General features: G+C 45.1%; 1 protein-coding gene across 1 annotated transcript; it reads right to left on the bottom strand.

Moving 5' to 3' along the window:
* Positions 1-310: 310 nt before the first annotated feature.
* LOC115766368 (flocculation protein FLO11) lies at positions 311-19,080 on the bottom strand. The gene is made up of 9 exons (XM_030710267.1): positions 19,004-19,080; positions 18,523-18,556; positions 14,024-14,434; positions 13,057-13,202; positions 5,236-7,615; positions 2,818-4,241; positions 2,691-2,754; positions 432-496; positions 311-354 (listed from the first exon to the last, which is right to left on the bottom strand). Exons 1-9 carry the CDS (start codon positions 19,078-19,080, stop codon positions 330-332), a joined length of 4,626 nt encoding a protein of 1,541 aa, XP_030566127.1. The 3' UTR covers positions 311-329.
* Between the last annotated feature and the right edge of the window lie 2,106 nt (positions 19,081-21,186).

Raw genomic sequence — 21,186 nt, 5'->3', positions numbered from 1 at the left:
AAGTTATCCTATATAAGTATAATCATATATTTTTCTTACATTTTTCTTTTGCCTTTTTGTTTTTTGTATATGCATTCAAGTAATTGTAGGTAAGTGTATATTATATATATATTTAGCTAATCGAATCGAAAGGAAATACTCGTTTCATCAGTAGATCGATGATGCCCGGGGTTTTCTTGTCTTTTCTTTTTTCTCTCGACTTTTTCTTTTTTTTTTTTCATTTTGTTTTGCTTGTAACAACCGCACTGCTTGAGGTACATACATTAAGGATATCCGAGCCAAGGACTTTTTCTTTATTTTTGGTTTTTTGTTTTTTGTTGGCCTTTAGCTTATTGAACGAATTTTTTAGCTACCCTGAAGATGCAATAGTTAGGTAAGTATGAAAATAAATAAATAAATTGAATGAACTAGAGCGAGAAAAAACAATTTACTTTCTATCGGGAAACTTGCGATTTCTGGAACTGGATGCAGCGTCGCGACGTGGAAACTCCTCCATCTGAGTGGACATGTTATAGAGAGAGAGAGAGAGAGAGAGAGAGAAAGGCAGATAAGGAGAGTGAAAGAGAGGAAAGAACAACGCGAGTGTCATATCAATGAGTTTTGCATTGCGTGTGCGGAGAGTACGTGGATGTTTGGTTATATAGCAAAGAGAGTTTAGCTGTAAGCACAATCATTGAGAAGTGATTTAGCAGAGAGAGAGAGAGTGGAGAGTGGAGAGTGGAGAGTGGAGAGTTGAGTGTCTCCAGCTCTGCAATCATTGTGTGCGGAGTGTCATGCCAAAGACAATATAAACACTAAGATGAGTAACGCCATACAACAAAATGCTACTATGCAGCTTGATTTTTTGAAAATTGAGAACGAAAACGAAATCTGTAGCATTGCGCTCTCACAGCCGAGAGAACGAAAAAGCTAAAAATAGAATGTGCTCTCAGCTTCGGCTCTATGAGGGCCGTGCAAGCAATTATGTTTGTATGCGTGTGAATATACATACATAGAAGCATATTTGAATGTGTTGCTTTCCACTGCTCTGGCAGTCTCTGGCTGGCAAAGAAACAATTTTCGTAGTTTTTAAGCACAGATCACGGCCTACCCAAAATATCTGTTGATATACATATGAATGCCTTTTGTGTACTGAGGTTGGCTCCGTACAAAATATGTAAGTATTTTTAAGTCGATGCAAATATTTATGTAATTTTTTATATTTGAAATTATTAATTAAATTATTATTATTTTTAAGTAATACAAAAAAAATTAAGCAAATAAAAGTGCAAATTTGTTGTTTTCAAAGATACATTTAAGTAATTTTTATTTCTTTTATTTTATTATTATTTGTTCGAATTATAAAGAACAAAGTCGCCGCTCGAATTAGCTACCGATGCAAAATCGGTACCCAGGGAACACCGCGAGGAGGCCATTATAATTATAATGGGGTCATAACTAAATATGACCTTCGAGTCGACTTGAAATGTAATTGTATTTTTTAGCCCTCTTTTATTTCTTAATTGGAGAATAAAAATAATATTAATTTAATTTAAAGAAATTATGTAAATATTTGCATCGACCTAGAAATACATATTTTCTGCGGAGCCAACCTCAGTACACAAAATGCATTCATATATCAACACAAATTTGGGATAGGTCATGATCTGCGCTAGAAAACTAACAAAATTAATTTCTTGCCAGCTAAAGCCAGAGCAGTGCATAACAACACATACATACATACTTTATAGTTCTTATGCATGTATAATTCACGCATACAACGAAAGGTGCACGCACGCTATTGGCTGAGACAAGAACTCTTCTCGAGCATACACTGCCCAAAAAGAAGACTGAAATCAATCTATGTGTACTATTTTCTTAACATAGTTATTGCGCAAGAAGCGCCTTGTGTAAAAATTATAAAAGTTCTTCAATTTTCCTGTAAAATTATTTGTTAATATCTAGGGTAATATATCATTTAAATAAAGCATGCATTTCATGGATAAAGCACAAGCACTTTGCGTCGATCGTAAGCTCTAAACTTTTTCGCTCAATGTACTTCGAAAACGAAGCGACGCAAAGCAGCATCGACCAGCTTTGCTGAAGGCAGGCTGGCGACTAACTTCGTAGCTCGTGTCAGCATCAGCAAGCCGCGACTTCGGCATTCGTTCGTCTGGTCTTTGGAGAACGAACAACCAGTCGGCAGGCATGCCGTACGAAGCCTCAAAGGCCAGATGAAAGGCCAGGCTAGAAATTTTGCGTCGCATTCAAATGTATGCGCGTTACTCATCTTAGTGTTTATATTGTCTTTGGTCATGCCAATAAAGCGTGTCATAGCAATGAGGCAGGTCATGAGTGCACACGATCGAAGGAGACGGAGCGAAAGGGAGAGAGCAGCGTGCTTATGGCTTTTGCGTGCGCATGTTTGGGTGCCATAGCAAACAGCATGGATGCGAGTCGTGTAATTTTCGTATCTGTCAGCTTGAGAGAGAGTAAAATATCAGTCCTGTTTAAAAATTGTCTATGCTCTCTTAGCCCAATATTACGCTCCGCGTATCACACATCAAAAAAATGTTATCGTGTGGCAAATAGAGAGAGAGCGGTAACAGACAACGTTGCTGACATGTCATGTAGAGCGTCTTGCAGTTCGTACACAAATGTTTTCAAATCTCACGAGCGCCCTAATTGAGCCCATCGAGTCATCGACTTACCCTTTGACCTGTGCTCTTGCTGCTGTGACGGGCTGGCGGTGGCAGCGGCTCATTTGAGTAGATTCTTTGGAAGAGATTGGGGCAAATGTTAAATGGAATGCTTACCACCTGTAAGTGCGGCTATTACCTGGTCTCCGCGGACACTTCGGGCTCGATCAGCGGCAACATATCCTCGCCCTGCTGCAGCAGTTCAACGGAAGCCAGCGAATCGCTGCCCGTGCCCGTGCCAGTCCCGGTGCCAGTGCTGACATCCTTCTCCTTGTCGGCTGTGTTGCTGGTGGTTGTGGCTGTGGCTGTGGCTGCTGAGGATTCGCCACGCTCCGCCTCGTGGCACTCGCACTGGCAGTCCTCGGGCTTGACATAGTTGTAGTGCAGCTTGTCCCCAGATGCCGCATCCTGGCGCGACGGTTGCTGCTGCTGCTGGTGATGATGATGGTGATGGCCGTGGCCGTGGCCGTGATGGGCATGCGGATGGCCGGACGAGCTGCGATGTGCGCTGGCACAGCCGGAGGCCGAGGATGCGCTCGTTATGGCCGTTGTGGTTGTGGTGGTTATTGTCTCCTTGGGCAGCGTGGTGATGCGCTTGGCCGTCTTACGTTTCTCGGGTATGTTCTCAAAGTCAATCCAATGGCCGGACAGCTTGCGCTGTGTCGATGCCTTCGGCTTGGGCTCCTCCAGGCTGGCGGGCATGCTAGGCGCTTGGCTTTGGCACTGGCCCTGGCCCTGGGCAGGTGGTGTGGCCGGGAGCAGCTGTTTGTTGGAATCCTTGCGCTCCAGATTGTGGTTGGCGCGCAGACCCTCTTCGGCGAACTCGAACCAGGACTTGCCGCTGGCATTGGAGATGCGGCGCGGTGACTTTGTGCTCTGCCCCTTGTCTTTGACGGCCGTGTCCTTGCGCGGCAGGCTAATGCGCAGCTTCTCGCCGCGCACGGGCCCGGCAAAGCCCGGATCCAGTTCGTGGCTAGCGTGCGGCGGCTCCTGTGGCGTCATAATGCCCGTGCAGTACTCCTCCAAATGGGAGGGATTCAGCGGCGTGGTTGAGCGCGGCCGATCAACGGGACAGGTCTTGAGCTCCATGTTGGCGCGCTCCTTCATCGGGATTAGCGGCACGCCCTGGGCCCGTTCCTCGGGCAGCGTGGTCGGCACGTACGGCAGCTCGTCGTCGAAGGACTCCTGCGAGACCAGGCCGGTGCTCTCGTGCTCCTCGATCACGCACACGTTGCGCGGAAAATGATGACGCTTGGCATCCGCGCCCATCGGCACCGCCGTCGCCATCGACGAGCTGCCCGCCATATCCGAGTCTCGTTCGCTCTCCGACGACTCGATCGGCTCGTGCTCGTCCGTCGAGTGCCGCTCCGAGCGTTCGCCGGGCGGCGGCGGCGACAAAGCCTCCAGCTCGTACAGCTCCCGCGGCTCGGGCTTCATAGCCAGCTCCGGCTTCAGCTCCGGCTCTGGTTCCGTCTCTGGCTCTGGCAATGCGGCGGCGCTTGCTAGAAAATTGGAATACGGAGACTCGGAATTAGATAGCACCCGGATATAAGACATGGCTAGCTACAATCTGTTCAATCGTATAATTCTACGCTGTTTCGACTGACGGAAAAAAATTATAAAATAAATTTGATCTCTGAGTTCCAAAGGAAAATACAATGCACAGCGCTCGTTCACTGCGAGAATGCCTCAAAAAAAATGATTATTATTCGACTTCAACGAAAGTTCTTCAAATTCAAAGCTTGCTTCATTCACTTTCCAAGTGTATTCCAAATTTCAAACAGTTCCACAGCTTGATCAATAAATATTCTTCATTTGGAATCGACGCACAGCTGGCTTTTAAGAAATTCCACGCATAGGCGTGAAAAATGCGTGGAAACCCGTTGCAGGAAACTGACGTAGCTGTTGGAATCGACCCGAAAATTTCCTTAATATATTATAGAATATAAATAAATTAATATAAATAAATTTCTTAACATAAATTTGTGCGCGACTTAGTAGTTGGCTTAATTTTCGGCAAATTCACTTTCACGGGCGAAAATTGCAATCTTCAATCAATCAATCGAACTCGTTTCAGGGATCTAGAATCTATCAGTCGACTTAATTGAGCCCAAAAATCGGTCATAATCCAATCGACTTTTAATTCACGCATTTTTCACTACAAATCTTTTAATTCACGCATGTTTCACGCATATTTGTGAAACGTGGGTTAACTGTACTAAGTTTGAGTAGCTGCTTGCCGATTTGTAAAAATCATTTAATGCATTCGTTTTACCAACAAATTATAATTATTGAAGCGAATTGATTGAAAATGAATATTCATGAATTTGTGGAAAATTCTTAGGAGGAAAGTGAATTTCAATCAATGCCCCCTTATTTGTGAATATGTAAATGACGCAGCGCATAATTATACTCTGTTCAGAAGCTGAAAACGAGCGTATTGGCTTTCAGCAATAAAGCTTGGAATATGCTCGCTACCAGCTCAACTTTCGAGTCTTGCATAGAAAATGTGGCCAAAGTGAACTTCGTGTTTGATATAATTCCGCCCTGTTTTCACCCAGACGGGCGGAATTGTTTTGCATGCATAGGTGAGAGATTGATTAATGTACTTACTCTTCGCTTCCGACACGGTCTGTCGCTTGGGCTTGCGTGGCACAGTTCCCGTCACACTTCCGGTCACGTTCCCAGTCACGTTCTCAGTCACGTTCTCGTGATACTTTTTGCGCACATCGAAGCTCTCGAGGTAGCGCGAATGTCGCACATCGGCGGCCGGGGCAGCTGCTGGTGCAGTCGGAGTCGGAGTCGGAGTTGTTGTTGGAGCTGCTTCCTCCTCGGAGTTGGAGCAGGATTTGTGCTTGGAACGCATGACGACAGCGGCGCTGACAACAATGGCAGCGGGCGGCTGCTCCTCCTCGGAGCTGGAGGGCGCCGTGGGCTGAGCTGTGGCATCCGTGCGCCGGATGACGGTGCCCTGGCGCTGCAGTCCGTCCGTGGTGCAATCGGAGGCCGTCGAGCCGGAGTCTGGCGGCTGCACCTGCTCGGACAGCTGGCTGGACTGGCTCTCCGTCTTCGAGATGCTGAACTGTGTGGAGAAGAGCTGCTCCTGGCTGCCGGAGCCGAGTCTCGTCGCGAACAGCAGACGCCGCCGCTCCTTGGCGGCGGCGGAATCCTCCGTGGGCACATTGACGGTGGCCACCGTCTGCACCAGGCGCGGCTCGCAGGCGCTCTGCGTGCTGTCCACCGAGGGCAGCCGCTGCATTTCAGCCAGCCCATTCTCGCGCACCCCGTTCCCGGATCTGTGCTCCGCGACCTGGCCCAGATTGGCCGCTCGTGCGCTCAACACGGCGCTGACCGAGTGCAGCGTCTCTCTGGCTTCCAGTTCCTCCTGCGATGGCAGCGTTTGTATCGCATCCAGATCGGCGCGTGGCCGTGCGGCCTCCGGCTTGCGCTGGCCAACCGGACGCAGTGCAGCAGCCGCCGCGGCCAGCTGGCTGGCCGTGATGGGCGCACCGGCACCAGCTGGAGCCGGCATGGTGGCTGATGTGACGGCACCAAGGATTCTCGGCCGTTCCATAGGCGGCGGCGATGGCGCCACCAGCTGCTGTATCTCCTGAAGCAGAGTGCGCGCCTCCCGCTCCTCGGGCGGCGTATGCAGCGGTATGTGTATATAGCCCTCGACGGGCTCATCATAGTACCTTAGCCGGCTGTTGGGCCTTGATCCGGCTGGCGTGCGATTGCGTCCGCCGGAGCCGGGCGCTGGCGGCGGCGGTGGCGGCGGTTCAGCACAATCGATGGGCGAGGAGCTCTTGGAGCTTTTGGTGGCATCGGTGCCGGCGCTGCTGCCCCGTTTGCCCGGCTTAAAAATGGCCAGCACCGATTTCTGTTTGCTGGGCGTCACATTCTGCGAGCCGGTGCCGGGTCCGGCGCTGGGGCCATGGGTCAGGGCCATCGCCGTCGATGGACGTTCTTTGCTCTTGCTGCGCGAACGGCTGGCCTCGCGCGGCGAGTCCGGCGAGTCCTTGCCGAGCCGGAACAGCGAGCTAAACGAACTCTTCCGGGAGACTGAGGCCAAGCCGGGCGCCGCCGGCGAGGGTGAGCGACTGGTCAGGCGCATCACATGCCGCGATGGCTTCGGACTGGCCGTTGGCGTTAGACGATTCTCGTCCAGCCCGCTGCCCTGCAGGCTGAGCGAGGCGGGCTTCGACTGCGACTGCGAGCTCTTTGAGTAGACGGGCGCCAGCTGATTGGGCGCCTCCACGACGCGCTCGTTGGCCGCAATGCCCTTGTCGCTGTACATGTGATCCGGACGCAGATTGATGCGTATGTATTCGGTGCCGCTTGCCGTCTTGCCCACGACCATCTGGCCGGGACTCTTGGTGCTGCGCCGCTGGGCGCCCATGACTCCGCCGACTCCGACGCCGGCGCTGGGCCTGGCTGTGCTGGTGCTGGGCATGCTGTCATTGCCATTGGCCAGACTGGTGGGCTTGTTGCGGCGTGCTGCTGTGCTGGGCGGCTGCAGCTGTATGCCCTCGGCCAGCACCGCCTGGGTGGGATCATGCCTGGTGCGTGCCAGCAGCAGCTGTTCCACGGCCAGCGTCGCCTCGCCCAGGCTCTGGGCGGAGCTGGGCGCTGTCGAGGCATTGCTGCCACCGGTGCTAACGGCGCCGTCTGCCGTGCCCTCGACGGGCTTTGGTCCGCAAAATGATGTCTCCAGCAGCATGCGATGCGGCGACGGTGAGCGCGATACGCAAGAGACCGCCGACAGGCGGCTGACGGCCGAGCCCTGGCTGCCCACGCTCGAGATGCGACTGGTGCGGCCAGAGATGCACAGCAGGGCGGCCACCTCGGAGCTGGCCGAGTCCTTGCGCTGATGCTGCTGCAGATAGCTCTGGTGCTCGTCGAACTTGAAGATGTGCGGCGACGTACGCTTCGCCTGTCGTCCAAAAAGCAGAACCCCAAAGGCGAAAAGGCGAAATAGAAAAAGAAAGAAGGAAGAGTCATCATTCAATGTTTAACAAGCCAGACGACAGCTCGACCGGGATTATTGTCGCTTGAGGCGACGTTCAGGAGGACAACGCACACAAAGGTCTCAAGAGATGCGCTCTAGTCGAAACTGCCCGACTAAAAGATACCCTATACAAGACACACATGGGCCAGCTGAAAGGTGTGAAGAGTTGCGCTCTAGTCGAAACTGCCCGACTAAAAGATACCCTATATATATTTTATATATACGCATTAGCCAGCTGCAACCTTTGAGCAGCTTTCTCTCTCAACATTTCCAACATTTTTACTCTTAAATGACTTTCCCAACATTCTGTCTAAACTTTGGGTACTTTTCGGATCAACTTTCTCTTTCCCATAAGTGTATATACCCATATATATATATATGCTTTATACGACGATGCTTTCTGTGCAACAGAATGTCCAATCTGCTGTTGCTGGCTTTCAAAATCTTCGCGATATTTAAATCATCGATATGTATCGATATCGATATTGTGGCTGATGAATGATAATTTGATATGCATTTAATCTGTGAATGGCTTCTGTATTTGTTGCCTCCAACTTTTCACTTGCTTTTTGAAATCGATATTTATCAATTTTAAAGAAATTTGTAAACTTAGGGAATATAAGTTGAGTTTCTAACAAATATTGTTAACACTAAAAACTGAACTCTATGAAATCGATAACTTCATACTTGCCGATAAGTCCTTCATAATTGCCAAAATAAGCGTTGCCTAGCTTTTACTTTCGTGTTTCTATAGTCGGACGGACATGACTGCATCGATTACAGGGTATAACAAGCAAACCAATTGCCATTTTAAAGATTGACAAAAAACAAAGCGCAGTACCCAAAACACAATCTCAGATTTTCATTCAATCGCATGTCAATTGCACTTAGACAGTCAAAGTGAAAGTGTGCGAGAGAGAGAGAGAGAGAGAGAGAGAGAGAGAGAGAGAGAGAGAGAGAGAAAGGAGAGAGAGAGAGAGAGAGACACCTGAATAGAGGATAGGGCCATAAAAAAAACATGCAAGCAGGCTGATATTATTGCTAGGATAGTGGACTCGATGGGAATTCAATAACATGCAAAGCACTCGAAAGAGCTGTGCAAAAAAAAACAAAAAAGAGGTTCTAGTCGGGAGCTCCCGACTAGGGGATACCCTCAACCCTCTTCTTCCAACATCAAATGCATATATATATTCTATTTTAGTAGCTATATGTCAAGTTTGGTGACTCTAGCTCTTATTATTTACCAAAATTGCCCAAAAAACAGGATATCGATTTTTATCGATTGCTTGGAAACGGAGTAAGTTATCGATTATCGGGAACAAACTCGATCTGCGCGGGAACTAGGAGCACCTACATCTAAAATTTCATCTAAAATGTCTCTAGCTCTTATAGGTTCTGAGATCCTTGCGATCATATATACGGACGGACGGACGGACGGACGGACAGTCAGACGGACATGTATATTGATGCTGATCAAGAATCTATATACTTTATGGGGTCGGAGATGCTTCCTTCTGCCTGTTACATACATTTTGATTTTGCACAAATACAATATACCCTTATACCCATTTTTAATGGGTTCAGGGTATAAAAACAGATACAGAAACAAAAAGAATGTGACCCAATGTTATATAAATGAATTAGTAACTGCGGCAAAAATTGGCGGTTCACAGTTGGGTGAAATGTCAGCTGCAGTTATACGCTTCGAATGTTAATATTTAATTAGAGCAGAAACAGTTGCGAAATTGGTTTATGCGTGGGCGGGGCTATGCAGACCACAATGTTTTTAGCCACCCATCAGGGTACGCAACTGATTGACATTGAAACTAACGAGCCACTGACGAACGAATTTATAAAGTTTTTAGCGCATCAGACGTCACTGGTTATTGCAATCAATGCATTGATTATGCATGGCAATGCGCGAATGCTAGCTTTAAACAAGCCATATTGGCTTTGGCATGGCTAATAAATTCGAGTTTCGCGTGGCCTCCCAGCCATAGACTATTTTGCAAAAGTTGTGCACAACGTCGAGCTGGTCAAGGCTGTCCGTTTTGCGCTTTGCTGTGGTTGGCGTGCTTTACAAAAATTAATTTCCAGCCACTTGCTAATCCATCAAGTCGCTACGAGCCCGTAGTTAGCGTATCTGTTGCCGACAAGAATTTAATTAACCTGGCAAAGAGCGGACAGGTCAAAAGTTTTCTGCTTTGTGGTCTTTGTGCCGCAGGATTAGATGCTGTTAACTATTTCTATTGGTATTATCAATATCATCAATATTATTACTATTACTGTCATTGTCATTGTCATTGTCATTGTCATTGTCATTGTCATTGTCATTGTCATTGTCATTGTCATTGTCATTGTCATTGTCATTGTCATTGTGATTGTCATTGTCATTGTCATTGTCATTGTCATTGTCATTGTCATTGTCATTGTCATTGTCATTGTCATTGTCATTGTCATTGTCATTGTCATTGTCATTGTCATTGTCATTGTCATTGTCATTGTCATTGTCATTGTCATTGTCATTGTCATTAAGAAGAACGTCGCCTTAAGTAGATTGGAGTTCCCTTATCTCTTTCATATTGTATTTTGGGTACAGATTGAATCTTCCTTATAACCAATCATTTAATGTTATTTAACTTAAAGGAATTTATACTTTGCGAAACTTTTTAATGCACGGCAACTTATTGACTTTCTTTCCTTTCCTAACTGGAAAAATCATTAATATAATCATCTCAACTAGCTTTTCAATTGTCCCTATTTCGTGCCAAGTTTTTTTATTAAGCGAAGTTTAGTTGATTCGCTATATTAAACTTCTAAAGTACTCTTGAATAGTGGATCCTGACAAATTGAAAACTTGGCGATGCATAGCGAAGTTTCTGGTGTAAGAGGTCGACAGATGGGTAGATGTGGATGGGCATAGATAACTTCTGGTGGCAGCTTTATTAATAAGTTTTTCTCGGAACGTCTGTGGCAGTTGGCGCAACATTTTGTTTTGATTATTTTCACACGAACTTTTGCCCCAACAAGAAGCACGGCAGCAGCAGCAGCGGATGGTCTGCTGTTGCCAGGGCTGCCCCTTTGCTGCAATTTCAATTAATGGACTTGCTTTCAATTGGCCGCTCTCCGTTTTCCGCTCGGTACAATAACGTTTTGTCTGCATTTAGAGATCTATCTCACTTCCTCTACTGAAGGCTGTGTACAATTTTTTTTTTGTATATTAAATGCAGCAGCTACGACTGTTAATTGGAGTTGTTTTAAAAGTTATCGCTAGGCAACATTTGCACATTTCGCTAATTACTACACATTTTTTCTATTTCCTATTTTGAGTCGTTTCTTTTTTTAACATACACTTTTTATATATCGTACAAAATACTACTCATTCACTTACTCACAGCTACTCACATTGATTTGGAACTCCTAAATCACATCATTCACTTACTCTAAGATACTTATATTAGCTTGGGTACTGCCAGCTTATTACTCATGTGAAAAATATATCCATACTTAAATATACTTAAATCATTTTGAGTCTTACAACTCAACATTGTAGACATTCATCTCAGAAATTCTCATTTTGCCACTATATAAATGCTCAAAGAACCTTCTATATATAAAATACTATTGAGCACTAATTTGTTTGCTTGGTATACTCAAGGATACTCATAAATGTATCATCGAGTACTAGACATTTGTACTGAGTACTTATTTGTTTGATAGCTATAGCCAAAATACTCATAAATGTAACACTGAGTACTAGATATTTGTTCAACAGACGCAAGCTCAAAGATACTCCCAACATTCTGATGTAACTGCTACTGAGTACTCATTTGTGTGATAGGTATACTCAAGGATACTCATAAATGTATCATTGAGTACGAGACATTTGTTCAACAGACGGATACTCAAAGATACTCCTAACATTTTGGATGTACGATAGGTATACTCAAATTGACTCATTAAAGAATGTAATTTAATATATTTAAGATCTGGTTACAGGGCATTTGCGCGTCGTGCTTGCCGCTGTTGTTGTCGTGGCTGCACTTGGCAACTAAAATTTTGAAAGTTCGCCCTTCGCTCGCTGCTGCCTGTTGAGATTGCAGTCGTTACAATCAGTTCGGTCAGGTGCTTGCCAGCTACTGTCAGCTGTCAGTCAATTGTCCGCTCATGGCCATCCACTTGTGACTTCCGTTAGCTGTTACACTTGCCTTGGCTTGTAATTTTAAATTATTAATTTAAGTTCGTTTCCGGCGCTGCTGTTGCTGGCATTCTTAGGGCACATCAATGCCATGCTAAGTATTTCAATTTCTTTACTGTCATTTTTCTCGCTCTCGCTCCTTTTTCTCTTTTAAAATCTGGCAACCCTGAAACTGTCCTGCTGCAACTTGTTGTTGGAAAAGAAAGTCGCTAGCGCGAGCACTAGATAATATTTAAACAGGAGTCAGTCAATTGTGCTCGAATGCGAGATACCCTGTTCATCCATTAAATATAGCTTTCATGACAACTGCAGTTGAGTAGGCTCGAACCGGAACCGAAATCAGAAACGAACCTTATATTTTGGGCTTAAGGTTAACAACTTTTGTGGAAGACTCAGCTTAAATAGCTTGGCTTTATCTAAACACATTCGGTAGATGCCAATTTTGGCTAAAGTTGAAATGTAGCCCGCAATTTCTATATGAAAATAAATTATAAATTACAATTTAAAAATGATTTTTCGATTTGTCTAATATAAAACAAACCAAGGTGTTAACCTCGGGGACGCACAAAACCTCAAGGTAGCTGGTTCCTCTATTTTTATACCCCATTGAAAATGGGTAAAAAGTAAAGTAAAAAAAAGTATCCCATCAATCTGAGAACCTTTAAGAGCTAAAGACTTGAAACTTGAGCGTAGTTCCACCTACGAGCTTGTTATCGATAATCGATAGCTCGCCTCGTCCTGGCAATCGATAAGAATCGATATCAAAATCTTGTTTGACAGAAAATGATATACAGATCAAGTATCTTTCATTTTAAAGCCAAACCCCTCCCTTCGTCTAGTCAGGATACTATATACAGTAAATCGGGACATTTTTAGAAGGATATCCATCAAAACTGGAAACAATCACTCGATGAAAAAGATGCGAGTAGGAAAATGCAAAATTCGTTAGCGAGAAGAACAAAGCCGAACTCCTGCGATTATATTTTAGATCAGTTGCAATAAAGCTGACAGCTTGATACGATCAACTAGGAACGACATGCCAAAGCAATATAAATTACGATCTTACATGCCCGTAATTAGCTTTCCTCTCGATGCCAAATCTGGACGCTAACTTGGAGACACTTACCTGCTGTTGCTGCAGCTGCTGTTGTTGTTGTTGTTGTTGCTGTTGTTGTTGCTGCTGCTGCAGGCGTTCCTGCTCCTCTTTCTTCTGCTCTGGATCCATAAAGAAGAGCTCTTCGGTGGAGCTGCGCAACTCTAAGGCCCCCTCCTCCCGAAAACCGAGGCCAATGGTTTCCTGTAGGGTGCCAGTGCCGACCTTCATAGCATTAGTTAAACACAGTTACCACCCAGCACACACACACACACACACACACACACACACACACACATACACAATTTCATATTTTTGCAAGTTAAGTTTATGGAAGAAAGCATGCGGTGGCAAGAAGCAATGGTAGGAGGGTGGTGGGGGCGGCGTGGGGGTTGAGTGGGCGAAGATAAATACAAAAAAAAAATGCAAAGGCAAATTAACAAATCGACAGCCAATTGTTGTGCATTGGTTGTTGGGTGTGTGCGTGTGTGTGTAAGTGTGTGTGCACAGTTTAGTGTGGGCAGAAACAGAGCGAAAAGGAGCGACAGAGAGAGAAAGAGAGGAAGAGAGAGAGAGAGAGAGAGAGAGAGACAATAAGAGAGTAAAATCGAAATGAAAACAACAAGAACAAAGTACAAATAATTAGCACAAAATAAGTCTTTAAAAGCGACGTCGACTGCGACTGCGACTGCAAAGCTGACATGTTTGAGCTCTGCGTTTGATACCCTTGCAGAGGGTATTACGGATATATGGTCATAAGATCGCTTGGACTCGAAGCTTGGTCAGGTGCACGAAATGCAGATGCGGCTGCTTCTTCTTGCCTGTCAAATCGGACAATTATAGCTTATAGAGAGAGAGAGAGAGAGACGCCCGTTTATCTGCAAGGGTATTCCGGCTTCGGCTAGCCAAAGTCAATTGTGTGTTGTTGTTGTTGTTGTTGTTGTTGCTGCTGGGTGTGGACGCTGCTCTAGAAGCCAAGCTACTAGCCACTAAGCGGACTAGTTGCCGCCGCCGGGGCAACTGTGACAATTGGCCAAATCGCTTACCTGCTCGAACACGTTCTCCGGACTGCTCTCGCGACTGTCCTCCTCGTGGTGGGACGAGCTGGAGGCGCGGCTCAGCTCGATGCGTGGCGTTGAGGGCGTGGTCAATGTCGCAGTGCCGCGATAGCGTGCAGCACCGCCAGCAGCGCTAACCGCAGCACCGCCAGCTGCACCGGCTCCGATAGCCACGATTGGCAGCGGCTGTCCGCCCTCGTTGCTGCTGACCAGGGTCGTGGTGACGGTGGCCGTTGCCGTTTTGAGCGGCGGCGGGCGTTGCTTGGCAACGATGCTGGCATTGGCGGAGCAGGTGGCCGACGACACGGTGGACGTGGAGGATGAGGACGAGGAGCTGCTGCTGGCCAGTGCACCCGTTATGCTTGGCGCTTCGCTCGCGTTGGCGTTGGCGTTGGGACTGGCATTGGGATTCGGATTCGGATTGGGATTGGGATTGCGAGTTGTCGTTGTTTGTTGTTTGCGCAACGTTTGTTCCATCATCTGCAATGGATAGAAAGCTTAGCTCAAAGAAATGCATTTCAATTACGCACACACATGAATCTGATATACGGTTCGCAAATTGAAACCAAAAGCATGCAGCTGTGCGTCGCTTGGCAACACTGGCTGCCTGCCTCGTACCTCTGCTGCAAATGAAAGCAGTCACATGCTTCTCTCCCCCCCCCCCCCCCCCCCCACTGCCCCTTGTCGCACCCTCCCGCTGACCGACATTCACAAAATCCAATCACAATTAGCTTTAATTCCTTTATGGTTTTCATAGCATGTGATTTTTAATTAATATCATCCTTTGATACTCGTTGTCCATTTTATCTTTTCGTACGCTTTCCCACACTATTTGCGAACTAACAGGACCTTTATCCAATGAATTCACCTGACGCCCAAAAAATGTCAGCACGTTCTATAATTGAATTTTCTTAGAATGCTGCGGGGCTTCCGAGCGGAATTTGACCAAGAAAACAAGTAAAAAGTTTGCACTCAGAAAATACTCTGTTTTTAATTAAGCAGCGTTTTTATGCCCTCTATCAGGTTTTTTTGAATATAGCCTAGCTGCCTGGAAAGGCTTCTGGCTTTGTTTTGGAATTCAGTTATAATCCGATTTAATCCAAATTACGGTAGGAAGCCAATATACTCATGTTCTTCAAGGCAACAGAGTATATTAACTATGTGAGTTTTCTTTCCAGCTTCTTTCGGACGTCATTTGATACAGGTCTCTTAAATTGATTATGCAACTTTTTCTACATTTTGGGGATCGAATCCTAATTTTGTCATATTCAATATCCTTTTATTTATATAAGCTCTTCAGCGAACAAAGAGAAATACGTGAAAGAGTTACTTAAATCTTTTTGATAACTTTTTGATTCAACTTCATAATTAACAGAAAGAAAAAATCTGCTGTTCATCAATTATGCTTAACTTAATCTAATTAGTCAGCACGTTAAACATGGCTACTAAATCGAACTACCTAAATTAAATTAATAAAGGAAGGCTTGGCTTCCAATTCCTTATTAAAACTCGCATGTTTTCATAATATAAAACAACAATCTTTGCGGAGAATGTTTAAAGTCATGGAAGAATGAGAGAGAGAGAGACAGAGAGAGAGAGAGAGAGAGAGAGAGAGAGAGAAAGAGAGAGAGACGAAGAGAGAGAGAGAGAGAGACGAAGAGAGAAAACAAGGAAAATACATTTTTAGTTTGCGGATTATTTTGTGCAGTCGTAAGTCGTTCGTCAGAAGGACATAATTAACTTCTGCTGAAGTGCCCAACACTAAGGAGTGCAATTATACTTGAAGTTAATCTCAATTCTGGTGCGCTTTTGAACACTGTTCTTTAATTAACGCACAAATCGAGTAGCATGGAGGACGCGAGCTCTGCATATGAATATTCTAATTACATGAAATATGCGCATTCAAGCATTTCAATTGCCACAGCACAACCTTGGCGCTGGCTCCAAGTTAACCTCATCTTCAGTTAACCTCAGCCCAACACACACACACACACAGACAGACGCACCCATTGTGCCCCAGCCCTAAACGCAATGTCAATGCAATTATCCAATTTTAACTTAGAACAAGAGCAGCTGGAAAACCGCCTCCTTGACGCCCGCCTCAGAGCCATATTCATGCAATAGTTTCGTGGAGCAGCAAACAGGCATGTTGAGTGCACACCCCCTGCCCCTCGCCCAGCATTCCTCAGTACCCTCTCATAAATGCATATGCAGCCGCATTAGATGCGTTCAAGGAGAAGTCCTTACACCCACGCACACAGGCTCACATGGACACACGCAGCGTTCGCGTTTGTCACTCGAATGCGCTGATTGACACATTGCGCTTGAAAGCTTGCGACTGACGCTGGCAGCCTAGCAGGGTGGAGGGAGGGTGAGGGGGCGGGTGCTAAGGCGAAAAGCATGCGTTTATTGTCTGTGTGTGGGTGCGTGTGCTGCGGGGGCGCAGCATAAACCTTGGACATGCCAAACACACACACACACACAAACAAACCCGCAGACACGTGCACACGCACACATCAACAAATTTAATTTAAAACCCGATGCTGGAAAGAATATATAAAAATAAAAGAAACTGTGCAATGCGTTTCACGTGCTGGCTAGCGCTCACTATTGCGCTCTCACTCACCCAGTCTCACTCATTCAGTGCGAGTCACTCACCCGCTCGCTCTCAGTCTCAGTCTCTCTCCCCACACGCCTTGTGCGCTCATTGAAAGCCGCCGCATGCCGTGGCGCATACATAAAAATTGTAATTAATTCGAATAAACAAGAGAACCGGCTTGGTAACGGGATTCTTTCAATTGTTATGGTTCGCCTTTATTTTGGTAATATTTTGTGGTGTACCGAAAAGGATACCAACAATTTTAGAAAGCAGATAAGAAAAAATAAAAGAATAAACCAAGAGGAATAAAACGCAAATGCCCCGTTTCCCCAGTCAAAAAGGGCGGCCGTAATATTTTTTGGTATTACATACTGCTGTTTACTGCTGGAAGCTGCGCGTTCGCAAATGCCTCAACATATTAATTACAATTATAATTTTGCATAAAAGCAGCAGCACACATATCACACAAGCACACATCTACGTTTGTGTATATGTATTGTATACACCGCAGCATGCGAAGAGGCGCTGCCGCTGCCGCTGCCGCTGCCTATCTGCGTGCTCCTGTTTCTGTGTTTATTGTTAATGTTTGTTCGCGCACACACACATACACATGCATACAGTCGTGCATACACATGGCATCTTGCCGTTATGTGCGCGTCTTGCTACTCACCGTGTGCCAAAACTTCCCGTTATTGCTCTTTGGCCCTGTGCCTTAGTGTGTTGCTTTTTTGTATTTCTGTATTTTCTTATTGTTGCTACCTGGCTCCCCCACTTGTCCTTATTAATTTTTCATTAATTTCTCTTGCCTTAACTTTCCACCGAAAAAAAAAGCAACCGACAAAAAAAATATGAGAATTGTTAGCGACGCAGCGAGGCGCAAGGGAAACGGAAAGTCAAATTTTTTTGGTTCACTTTTGCTCGTTGCTTGCTTTTTGGTTCGTTTTGGTCTGCTCGTACGTAGCGCGCGCGCTCAGCGCTTCACACTCCACACTCGCGCTCCTTGCTCAGTCTCTCACTCTGTCGCTATATGTTCCGTTCGTTCCGTTTATGCCGTTAGACTGCACGCACGCAGCGCCAGCGTCATACTGAGCCGCTGCCGAAAAGTATGCTATGCTGTTTGTGGCTATTGCCTGGCAGCGCTCACAGCAGAGGGTAAGCAATTTCAAAAAGCTGCCAGTTGCTGTTGCTGTTGCTGCTGCCGTTGCCGTTGCCCTTGCTGCTAAAAGCTTCGCAGCAGACGTTTAAGCAAAAGCTTTACTAAGTGCCGCCGCACGCTCAGCTGGCTAAGCTTTGGTTACAGCGCTGCGCATACAAGTAGTGTAGTTTGGCGTATATGCTTTTTAGCTTCAGTTGAATAGCATAGACTTATAGTAGAAACTTTTCACTTTCTTATGCGCTTTCTTTTTGATAATCAAATGGAATGTGGCCATATCAAATATTATTTAAAGCACACATACTCGTGTATATATATTTAATACGTTTGTGTGCTTCTAAATGTGTGCTGCGCACTGTGCAAGCTCGGCTTGCCTTCATGCTCTCTTACTCTCTTATCTACGCTGTTCTACAGTCTCCTGATGATTTTGCATGCTGATTTTTTTTTTGGCTGCCCGCTGCCCTGCTCCAGCGACACACATGAACACACACACACACACACAGACAGTTGCGCATGCATGCTTTACAAGCTCTTTCCAATTCCTGCTCTCAATCTTTGCCCATTGTTAAATGACATTATTTAGAGCACTTCACATTTGATTTGGCGCGTGTCAAAATATTTTCGCAATTGTGCCTGTTCAATTGTGCCCCGCCCGCTGCCACCACACAACATTTTGAGAGTTCTTTTTACTGTTGATGTTGCCGTTTTTGCTGGCTTTTGCTGCTACTGCTGTTGCTGTTGCTGTTGTTGTTGTTGTTGTTTTTTTGTTATGATATTTGTGGGCAACGCTTAAGTTTCGTTTTGTTGATTGGCCAAAAGCGTTTTGTTCGCCTGCCTTTTAAGTGGCCATTTGCATGTTTTTGGCATTCACCCAGAGCCGAGAGCATTCACCCGGCTTGCTGCGCCTATAAAACTCGCCGCACGCGCTCCTGTCCCCCCCCCCCCCCCCTCCACCCTCCCCCTTTCGACAACCACTAGAGCAAAGCTCTTTGCAAGCTCACAGAGTTCGTTGCTTTAGGTGATTTTATGTTTGGGTTAATTAATTTTTGTCTCCTGTCACAAATTATATGCATGTGTGTGTGCGTGTGTGTGTGTGAGTGTGTATATAAAAGTACATATGTGCGTGTATGTGAAACTTACCGCAATTCGCTGTTGCTGTGTTGCAGTTGTTGTTGTTGTTGCTGTTGTTGTTGCTGTTGTTGTTATTGTTGCCATCGTGGTATTGTCCTCAAATGACTTTTCGAACGATGCAATTGGCGCTGGGCCAAGTCGCTTCTGTCGGCGCGCATCCATCCCGGTTCAGCATGCACAACTAGGAATCACACATGCACATCGACACAATTTGCCGTCTTCCTTCTTCTGCAGGCGTTCCGAGAGAGAGAGAGAGAGAGAGAGAGAGAGAGACAGGAGAGAGAGAGAGAGAGAGAGAGAGAGAGAGGGAGAGTGAAGGAAACACATTAGACGGCTATTGGCACGCTTCCTTTTCTTGGCTTTTCATAATTGCCGCAGGCAACAATAAATACAAACAAGTAAGAGGTTCTAGTCGGGAGCTCCCGACTAGGGGATACCCTGAACCCTCTTCTTCCAACATCAAATGCATTTATATATTCTATTTTAGAAGCTATATGTCAAGTTTAATGACTCTAGCTCTTATTATTTACCAAAATTGCCCAAAAAACAGGATATCGATATCGATTCTTATCGATTGCTTGGAAACGGAGTAAGTTATCGATTATCGGAAACAAACTCGATCTGCGCGGGAACTAGGAGCATCTACATCTAATTCAAGTCTCTAGCTCTTATAGGTTCTGAGATCCTTGCGTTCATACATACGGACGGACGGACGGACGGACAGACAGACGGACATGGCTAGATCGACTCGGCTATTGATGCTGATCAAGAATATATATACTTTATGGGGTCGGAGAAGCTTCCTTCTGCCTGTTACATACATTTGGATTTTGCACAAACACAATATACCCTTATACCCATTTTTAATGGGTTCAGGGTATAAAAAACCAAGCTCGAGTTGTGGACACCCTGTAGCTTAAATAAACAAGAAGATACCCTGTAGTCAGCAGCGAGAGGTTACATCACACACACTTTAGGCGGCGGCTGTGCTTCTTCTTACTATGAGAAATGCATTCTTAAATAACTTCGGTGCTTAAAGTCCGATCTTTATGAAATTTTCAGTTCTCTTTGTTCTAGGCTACACCTGCAATGATTTCCTCTCATTTTTGGGCTTATGTGTATTAGTATAAGCCAACATATCACATTGTTTTTAAGCGCTTATAAGTATGCTACGATATTTGATAAAGAAATAGTTTGAATATCGATATTTAGAGATACTTGAGCTGTCGCTGATTTGATGATGACAAGCAGGGGCAATAAAAGGAGCTATGTTCCAGCTGCCAATGCTTCTCTCAGTTCGATAAAGGGACGAAGAAGGCACGGACTGTTTTCCAATTAGAAAGCACTGTATAATATATCCATGTATTCCTCCTACTTAGATCCAAAGGCAACTTAGAGGCTACAATTTCAGAGAGACTGAACTGGAGTACCCATTCCTGCCACTATAATTACAGGGTATTACCACAACAACAATAACTTACATACATGCTATTAATCACTGGCAAATAACTTTGCAGAAACAAACAAAATATAACGAAATAAAAAAGGAGTCCACATTGCTGGGAATAGCAACAAATTATTCGCGTAATAGCCGTAGCCAACAAATTGCCAGACAATTCGTGTCTGCAGTTCGTTGAACTGCCTCAAATGAAATATCAACAGCGACAACAACAACAACAATAACAACAAACAATAATAACTGTCCTTATATCAATATTTATTCAGTGCTTAATCAAAGAAAATTTGCAATTTAATTTTCAGAAAAGGAATCAAAGTATTCTTTCATCATACCCAAATCAATTAATTAGCAATATATTTTGTATAATTAACTATATTCAATGGGAACTATCTGATGGACTCTGATTTAGTCCAACTGGGTGAAAATCGTGGTATCGAAAAGGTATCGAGAACTTCAATGAGAGGTATACCATATAGAAGCTCGATCCGGCTGACTCTAAGTTAATGCGAAACTTATTTGCTTAGAAACAGATCGACCCAAAGACACGGCTATATAAGCTCAACTCCTCGTCGGGATCCATCATAAATATATAGCTGAAGAGCTAAAAGAAGTCTTCCAGTGTTGAACAACAAAAGTAAACATCTTGAAGGGATATAGTTATCTTGGTATGAACTTGTCTATTGATGCTGGTCTAGAATATGTATACTCTATGGGATATCCGATCATTGTGAAGTTTTTATCGATATATATCGATACATGAATTTATCGACTCGTTCTGGATATACGAGAGTATATACAAGAGACGAGAG

The sequence above is a fragment of the Drosophila novamexicana genome, unplaced genomic scaffold, assembly GCF_003285875.2.
Source record: "Drosophila novamexicana strain 15010-1031.04,08,12 unplaced genomic scaffold, DnovRS2.1 tig00001151-arrow-arrow-pilon, whole genome shotgun sequence".
Taxonomy (NCBI): Eukaryota; Metazoa; Arthropoda; class Insecta; order Diptera; family Drosophilidae; genus Drosophila; species Drosophila novamexicana.
Note: the sequence above shows the minus strand (reverse complement) of the source record. Positions and strands in the feature narration are given on the sequence as shown.